Genomic DNA, 9,950 nt, shown 5'->3' on the forward strand with positions numbered 1-9,950 from the left:
TATGACATTTTAATTAAAATAATATTTTGGATAGTTTTTCTACTAGCATAATAAAAAAGCTTATTTGTGTTATTATTAATAGTAGTAGTAATATTATTACTATTATTATTAAAATAATAATGATGATGATGATATTATTATTATTATTATTAATAATATCATCATCATTATTATAATAATAATCCTACTAATAATATTAATACTACTATTAATAATGATAATAATAATAATATGATTTAAAAAAATAAAAATAAAAAAAACTATGATTACAAATAAAAAAATAACTATTTTTTTAGAACAAAAAATTAAAGAAAATGTGTTTATTTCACATTTCTTGGTATAACACCACTAACATATATTTATTTTCACAAAGAAATGTCTATCATTTACATCAATATTCTCTTTTAGAACAAGTTCCAGGGATTTGTCTTTGATGTTGTTACAAAACAAGCTTTCGACATTATCATCATGATCCTGATTTGCCTTAATATGGTCACCATGATGGTAGAAACCGATGATCAAAGTGAAGATATTGAAAAATTGCTTTACAAAATTAACTTGGCATTTGTTGTCATTTTCTCCGGAGAGTGTTTGCTAAAAATCCTGGCTCTGAGATATTATTTCTTTACCATTGGCTGGAACATCTTTGATTTTGTTGTAGTGATTCTTTCTGTTGTAGGTGAGTAAACAAACATTTTGAATTATGTTTAAGATTAAACATATATTTTTTTTTCAAGGAACAGTTTGTGGCAAACAGTTGGTTTTATTTATTTTAAATATTTTATCTTTATACCAGCATTGCATATTAAACATTAAGAGCTAAATTATCCGAAAGTGATATTTGCGCTCAACTTAGTAATACCAGCGCACACAAATGTACACTGGTATTACAAGTGAGGTGCAATGCGAATGCGAGGTTTGTAATGCACGGTAGCATTGCACTCACAAAAACGCGCTTCCATAGGCTCCAATAGAACTCATGTAAGGGGCTACAAAAACTGACCTCAGATCCTGCCCCATTTAAATAATTTAGGCACGCCCCTTTAAAATACAGTCACAGATTCATAAGTTAAAAAGTTGGGGAGCATGATGGTTTTTAACAAGTGGGGGGAGGGGTGCGCTCAACTACAGAGCTGTGAGTGGGACTTTATCTATTGTGTATGACTAATATATATATATTTTGCAACCTAGTTTAGGAACATATATTGTCGTGATAGCGTCTGTGATATTTCTATTTATTTATATATATATTCTACCGGTGGTAGCATATGATTATATGGTGGAAGGATATTAGATGTGAATCCTTATAGAATAAGATACAAGTGTGTGTGCAATGATACAATATGTTGCAATATGTTGCAAGGAACAATGCTTAAAGTGCATAAATACAATGCATACGGTGAAAACAACCAACAATATGTGGTGTATAAAAACAGATACGTCTTAATTAAAACAAAACAAAACAAAAAGTACAATTGGATTATTATTCAGTTTATAGATATAAGCAAATAAAAACAAATAATAACAAATAAAATGGTCATATCATTGCAATGAAATATAACAATGAAATATAACAACTAGTTCACTGAGTGGTGTCGGTGAAACTAACTTATCAGCATAAACAAAATTACTGGCGTTGGTCAATAGACACTTTGAGACAAAGTAAGTCCTGGAAAGGATACGATGATTATAGTTCAGCGTAAAATATAAAAATTAAAAGTTAAAAGTTGTGGCCACAACTATTTATTAGGGATCCAAAAAGCTCCAAAGGGCTGTTTCCTGTTAGGATAGCTTATGTAGCTTGTAATGTCCCGTTGTTAAAAAGGAGTAATGCGGAGTTCTTATGATGCTCACCCCTACCGGACTACCGATATCCCTTACCTCCTCTTCTACTAGTGTGGGTTATGGGAAGGATTGCAATTAACCCGGGATGTGTCTCAGTTCGGCGTTTTGCCGTATAGCTGTGGTAATGTTGTGAGCGTCTCACCTTCAAATTTCCCGGTCAGTCCCTCCTACCCTGACGTCTACGTAGAGCAGTCACGTGGTCCTCGGAGGTCCAATCGGATAGCCGGGTCGTTGGGGGGAGTGGTGCGATAGCGGTTCTATCTGATTTGCTTGCTGGAGCCAAAATCGGTCACACTGGATTGTCAAAATCTACGCGTTTCAGCGCTGGATATGTAAATAAATAGAAATATCACAGACGCTATCACGACAATATATGTTCCTAAACTAGGTTGCAAAATATATATATATTAGTCATACACAATAGATAAAGTCTCACTCACAGCTCTGTAGTTGAGCGCACCCCTCCCCCCACTTGTTTTAGACTTTAACTTTCTGATACTGGGAGCATATCAGAATTAGGGGATGCATAGTTGAGTCCTGCACATATATCACCACACATCTTACTAGCATGATGGTTTTTAACCTAATTTTTTTATTCTTACATAAAATATAAAAAAAAATGCCCATGTGCACTTTTTAATTCCCTTACTTACCTTAAGATACCATCATATAATTAGAAGTACCGTATAACTTATATTCTTTTCTTTCCTTGTACATGTGCTGATGCAAAAAATAGATTTGGCTAATAATCGCCTAGACTACGAGTATTGCGGTAACAGGGGTGCGGTGCTAACTTGCAGTTTATTCTCACCTGCAGCGCTGGTATTACGGGTTTTTATCAACCCGGCGTTAACAGGTAAGAAGTGAGCGTAGAGCAAAATTGCGCTCCACACTGCACTAAAAATAAAACCCACCCAATACACCCTTAAAAAATCCTAACACTAACCCCCGAAGATCCACTTACCGGGAGAAGTCTTCATCCAAGCGGCAAGATGTCCTCAACAAAGCCGGCAGAAGTGGTCCTCCAGACGGGCAGAAGTGGTCCTCCAGATGGGCAGAAGTCTTCATTCAGACGGCATCTTCTATCATCATCTTTCCGACGCGGAGTGGGTCCATCTTCTAGACATCCGGCGCGGAGCATCCTCTTCCAATGACGACTACCTGACGAATGAAGGTACCTTTAAGTGATGTCATCCAAGATGGCGTCCCTTATATTCCGATTGACTGATAGAATTCTATCAGCCAATCAAAATTAAGGTTGAAAAAATCCTATTGGCTGATCCAATCAGCCAATATGATTGAGCTTGCATTCTATTGGCTGTTCCAATCAGCCAATAGAATGCAAGCTCAATCCTATTGGCTGATTGCCTCAGCCAATAGGATTTTTTCAACCTTAATTTCCGATTGGCTGATAGAATTCTATCAGCCAATCAAAATCTAAGGGACGCCATCTTGGATGACGTCATTTAAAGGTACCTTCATTCAGCAAGAAGAATGAAGATAGAAGATGCCGTCAGGGTGAAGACTTCTGCCTGTCTGGAGGACCACTTCTGCCAGCTTCCTTGAGGACATCTTGCCTCTTGGATGAAGACTTTTCCCGGTAAGTGGATCTTCAGGGGTTAGTGTAAGGATTTTTTAAGGGTGTATTGGGTGGGTTTTATTTTTAGGTTAGGGCTTTGGTCAGCATTAGAGCTAAATGCCCTTTTAAGGGTAATGCTCATCCAAATGCCTTTTTCAGGGGTTAATAGGTATAATGTAGGTGGTGGAGATGTCCGGAGCGGCAGATTAGGGGTTAATAAGTATAATGTAGGTAGCGGCGATGTTAGGGGCGGCAGATTAGGGGTTAATAATATTTAACTAGTGTTTGCGAGGTGGGAGTGCGGCGGTTTAGGGGTTAATATGTTTATTATAGTGGTGGTGATGTCCGGAGCGGCAGATTAGGGGTTAATTATTTAATTTTAGTGTTTGCAATGCGGGAGGACCTCAGTTTAGGGGTTAATAGGTAGTTTATGGGTGTTAGTGTACTTTTTAGCACTTTAGTTATGAGTTTTATGCTACAGCTTTGTAGCGTAAAACTCATAACTACTAACTTTAAAATGCGTTAGGAATTTTGGCTGTAGAGGGTGTACCGCTCACTTTTTGGCCTCCCAGGACAAACTCGTAATACCGGCGCTATGGAAGTCCCATAGAAAAAAGCCTTTACGAAATTTACTTAAGTTGATTTGCGTTAAGGCCAAAAAAGTGTGCGGTGCCCCTAAACCTGCAAGACTCGTAATACCAGCGGGCGTAAAAAAGCAGCGTTAGGACCTGATAACAATGCTTTTTTTACCTTAACGCAAAACTCGTAATCTAGCCGTTAATTAGATAGCATTGCGTACTATGTACCTTTATGCATCCCACAAATGATTAAATCTGTGTGCAGCAGTTATTTCAGATTTCATCAGGTGCGTGAAATAGCTTAAGATAACTGTAGGTAACTTGTAGACATTCATGTGAATTACATATTGATCCACTGTAAATATTAAAGGGACACTAAACCCACATTTTTTCTTTAATGCTTGAGATAGAGCATGCAATTTTAAGCAACTTTCTAATTTACTCCTACTATAAATCTTTCTTTGTACTCTTGCTGTTTTTATTTATTTGAAAAGCAGGAATTTAAAGCTTAGGAGCCAGCCCATTTTAGGTTCAGAATCCTGGATAGCACTTGCTTATTGGTGGCTACATTTAGCAAACCAATAAGCAAGCGCAACCCAGGTTCTAAACAAAAAAATGGTCCGATCCTTAAGCTTTACATACCAGCTTTTTAAATAAAGATAGCAAGAGAACGAAGAAAAATTGATAATAGGAGTAAATTAGAAAGTTGCTTAAAATTGCTGTTTTATCTGAATCATTAAAGAAAAAATTTGGGTTTAGTGCCCCGTTAACCCATTGTCCACATATACATGTAAAGTGGTGTGATGTGACCATAAAATAAGTAATTATGCACCCACCCATCATATGTGCAACTGCTCATCAAACAGAGTAACCTGAATACATCATTCTTGCATGATATCTCATGACTACATCCGATTTGTGTACTTAGCTATTATTCTCTCATGGGCCCTTGTCTAATGTGCTCCACTCTTCTGACATCCTTTATACGCTTCCTCTCCTGGGCGTTATTGTTTTTTTCTCTTTATTTAATTGCTGTCTAATCATTTTCACAACAACAAACTATAGCGTTCAACACAAATGGGTAACCAGACAGAATTCTGATGCATTTGTTCATAAGTGCCAATCTAGCTGATTGACTTCTTTTCCATTCCATTCCCGACCTTGTCCTTAAAGGTCTATGTATAACACTTGTACATACCTGTAAACTGTGCTCTTTATAACCATTTTGTTCATATTTACATTATTATTATTGAGCCATACAATTTTTTTTTGTTCTACCTATGACAATTTCTGCGAATGCCCATTTACAAGTACATAACATATTAGTGTTTGAGAGAGAGCTTCTTAAATTTGTACCCCTGACTCTAATTTTATTAGTCAAAAGTATTTACAAAACCCTTGTATGGCTACTTTATAAATATCTGTATGTAGCTGACTCCTTACATTTCAAATAAATATGTCAAGCCATATTAAATCATTACATTTACACATTTTAAGAATATAAGTATGTAAATAATTAAGTATTTTTTTATCTTTAGTGAGATATTCTACTATTTCAAATGATTGTTCATTCAGTTTACTGTTTGATTTGCTTTTAAGAATTAAAATATATTTATTTTATTATTTTGCAGGTATTGTACTTTCAGATATCATTGAAAAATACTTTGTGTCTCCAACACTGTTCAGGGTAATACGTTTAGCTCGGATTGGACGTATTCTTCGACTTATAAGAGGAGCAAAGGGGATAAGAACTCTTCTGTTTGCCTTAATGATGTCCCTTCCTGCTCTTTTTAACATTGGCCTTCTGCTCTTTCTTGTTATGTTTATATATGCCATTTTTGGGATGGCTAACTTTGCCTATGTAAAAATGGAAAGTGGCATTGACGATATGTTCAACTTCCAAACATTTGGGAACAGCATGATCTGTCTTTTTCAAATAACAACATCTGCTGGATGGGATGGCCTTCTTCGTCCAATATTGAATAGCAAGCCTCCAGACTGTGATCCGAATATATCCAACCCTGGTAGCCTTACCACTGGAAACTGTGGAAACCCCTCTGTGGGAATTGTATTTTTTGTCACTTATATTATCATATCATTTCTTATCGTTGTAAATATGTACATTGCAATCATTTTAGAAAACTTCAGTGTTGCCACTGAAGAAAGTACTGAACCTTTAAGTGAAGATGATTTTGAGATGTTTTATGAAGTCTGGGAGAAGTTTGATCCTGAAGCAACTCAGTTTATTGCTTATGAAGTTCTTTCAGATTTTGCCGATTCTCTTGCTGATCCATTGCGTATACCAAAACCAAATAAGATTAAACTCATAGCCATGGATCTCCCTATGGTGAGTGGAGATAGAATTCACTGCCTGGATATTTTGTTTGCCTTTACAAAAAGAGTTCTTGGGGAATCTGGAGAGATGGATACTCTTAAGATACAAATGGAAGAAAAATTCATGGCTGCCAATCCGTCTAAAATCTCTTATGAACCAATTACAACCACCCTAAGACGGAAACAAGAAGAAGTGTCTGCCTATATCATCCAAAGAGCGTACAGGAGGCACTTGCTTTATCGCTCCATGAAACAGGCCTCATTCCTATACCGTCATAGATCATGTGATGGTAATATCATTGAAGAAGAAGCTCCAGAGAAGGAGGGACTTATTGCATTTATGATGAACGAGAATTATGGGCGAAATCTTGACAAAGTAGAATCATTGTCATCAACTTCTTTTCCGCCATCCTATGATAGTGTAACAAGAGCCACAAGTGACAGTAGCCAGTTTAAACGACAGGACTCTGCAAAAAACGATGAATCCACAGATTGTACAATATGTGCAGATAGAGATAAGGAATCATTTGTTTAATTATTGTTCTTTTGAATTGCTTTCTGATATTGTTTACAGAATGTTATAATGTAAGTGCACATTTCTGGCAACCTCCGTAAGAAATTTAGTTGCGAAATAAAATCAATGAACTTCTTCTAATAACTACTGGGATTGATTGCTCTGCAATTTTTGACTCTGTGATCATAAACTTTGATTTATATTTCTAAAGAAAGAACATATTGCAGAGTATCGAAAAAAATATCAGTGGTGTGATTATGAGTACGTCAAAGTGTAAAAGAGTATTGCAGATTAACTCTATACACAGAAAAAGCCTGACTGTACACATTCATTTATGGTCTTATATTGGTGTGTTTAGTAAGGGTAATATATGACCTTGCATTCTAAATTAAATCCAAATATCACAAGCTGCTGTAGCAAAATGTATACACCTACTGTATATGTCATGAATGGTCTTTCATAAATTTATATTTGATATTTTTTTTATATAATAAAATAATGTTTCTCTTTTCCATGGGGTGGGGGGAGCAGATCTTTATTTAACGGTCTGCATTATAAACGCTCAACCAATGTAATGCTAATAAAAATGGGGGGGAAAAATGTTGGATCTTGCTGCTGAAAATTGTTACAAAATATTTGAACTGTTTATTACAAGCTGACATGTAATTGCTTGGCATGACTAATGCAAATAAAGCTTTTAAAACGGGGTCAATTAATGTGTTCTAATGAGCAAGAATTTCTAATCCATCATCTGTAAGAAATAGGTATAGATGATAAAAACTGGGAGGTCATTTAATTATTTTAGTTTGGAGAGTTGTTTGAATTATTACTTCATTATTATTTCATTATGTTTGAGGAAAAAGCATTGAGCATTAACGTCACTTTCAAATTAATAGAAATCATATTATGTTGAACATCTTTTACAAACTCTATTACATAATGATATTTTTTTTTTAAAGGAGCCCATCTAGATCTGCCCAGAAGATTATTAATGTGAGATTCCCAAAATGACTTTTCACCTTCTTGATTTTTTCAATTTCTCAAATATTAAACACTTCTCTCACTTTTCCTGGATTTAAATTACTTTGGTGATAAACTACACTCACTGTTACTGTACTGAATTAAAATCTCTTTAGTGATCACTGATAATGGGTCAACATTCAGGTAATGAATATGATTTCTAGTTCTTCATTTTTCACCCAATAGCAAGTTTATTCATATGTAGATGACTAAGTATAGTCCCAGTGTCATGTTTTTGTTTAAATATAAACTTTGCGATATATTTAGTTTAAAACAAATCAGAGAACAGTGTAGTATGCACAACCTCAGCACTGATTTTGGAGCATACCAAGCAGCTAATTAATCATCAAAAGAATGAAAAAAAATACCAATGGCACTACCTAAATATGTATTAGAACTTTTGTTCATTGTATAACTATTTAGGGTCAAAGGTGCTATGTATCACAAAGAGAAAATTGTTACTAAAATGGTAGATACTACCCACCACAAAGGATACATATACCTAGCACTCTGGGTTCAGAAATGTAACATATTAAATCATAGCATGTGTTCAAATTTCAATGTGGTGTGTTTGGTGCAACTTAAAGGGACATAATACTCATATGCTAAATCACTTGAAACTGATGCAGTATAACTGTAAAAAGCTGACAGGAAAATATCACCTGAGCATCTCTATGTAAAAAAGGAAGATATTTTACCTCACAATTTCCTCAGCTCACCAGAGTAAGTTCTGTGTAAAAAGTTATACTCAGCTGCTGCCCAGCTAAAGGTAAAAAATAATTTAAAAAAAATAATGAAGAAATGAACAGCAGCCAATCAGCATCAACAGTGCTGAGGTCATGACCTCTTTTACTGTGATCTCATGAAATTTCACTTAACTCTCATGAGATTTCATTGTAAACTTCCTTTACCTGATTGGTGAAATAAGATGAGTGTGCACGAAAGCTCGCTCCTTCCGCTGTCCCGGGACAGACATACTGATATGCTGCTTATAAGTCCTTTACAATGGGATGTGGCTACTGAGGAATTTTTGAGGGAAAATATCTTTCTTTTTTACATAGAGTTGTGCAGGTGATATTTTCTAGTTAGCTTTTTACAGCTATGCTGCATCACTTTCAAGTGTTTCAACATTTGGGTAACATGGACGTTTAAAGTGAATGTCGAGTTAAACAGATTACATTAAGTGAAACGAAAGCAGTTAAAAAATGAATGAGAGTTTGATTCATGAAATCGTTAGGATATACTTATCTTCATAGCTATTTCACTATAAACGCTACACGGATAATAGCTGAAGCTCCGGTAGCCATTTTCAGCTTTTGATTGACAGTTGTTTCCGCCTGGGCAGTGACGTAAAGGGGCTGAAAGCCCTGGGGGGGGGGAACAACAATTAGTTGATTGCAGATGAGTCATCTGTCAATCAAATGCTGAAAATGGCGACCGGAGCTTCAGCCATTATCTGTGTAGCGTTTATAGTGAAATAGCTCTGAAGATAAGTATATCCTAACGATTTCATGAATGAAACTCTCATTTGTTTTTTAATGTTTTTTGTGGTGGATAGTCTCTACATTTTAGTAACAGCTAATTATTCATGTATACCTTGTATAAGAACTAATTAGCTTCTATCCATGCTCATATGATAATAGTGTTGTGCAAAAGTAGCAGATATCAGAATTAATGTATTTGTAAATATTCCTAACTTAGGACCAAGTTGTGCAGATTCAAGAACACCCTTTAGAAAAGGCTGTGCTCTGTCTTTCCCACCTCACACTGGGAGGTTGATTTGTTCTAATGTCTTTTGTTTTCATACATTTTCTGTAGCCAGTATTACTGTACTGAAAATATGAAGTATACGTGGAGGTTTTAACAGGGAAAGTAGCTATTTTGTATGGCAAAATAAAGGTAAAGGAGCTATTTGTAAACAATTTAATAGACTCCAGCAGGTAAAGTAGACCATTGGGAACACGTTAAAGAGAAGAACATTTTACAGTACAATGCCCCTTTAAAAGACTTTTCAATTTACTTCTAATATCAAATGTACCTTGTTCTAATTGGATTCTTTTTTGAAAGGCATACATGCATA

At 35.4% G+C, this 9,950-nt stretch overlaps 1 protein-coding gene across 1 annotated transcript in view; it reads left to right on the forward strand.

Annotated features, from left to right (window-relative positions):
- The window catches only part of LOC128660139 (sodium channel protein type 4 subunit alpha-like), a 659,663-nt gene extending 652,101 nt beyond the window's left edge, over nucleotides 1-7,562 (forward strand). The window contains 2 exon segments of the mRNA XM_053713786.1: nucleotides 409-679; nucleotides 5,634-7,562. Coding sequence (XP_053569761.1) covers nucleotides 409-679; nucleotides 5,634-6,871 — 1,509 coding nt within the window. The 3' untranslated portion in view covers nucleotides 6,872-7,562.
- Nucleotides 7,563-9,950: the final 2,388 nt, after the last annotated feature.

Source organism: Bombina bombina, chromosome 5 (assembly GCF_027579735.1).
Source record: "Bombina bombina isolate aBomBom1 chromosome 5, aBomBom1.pri, whole genome shotgun sequence".
Classification (NCBI taxonomy): Eukaryota; Metazoa; Chordata; class Amphibia; order Anura; family Bombinatoridae; genus Bombina; species Bombina bombina.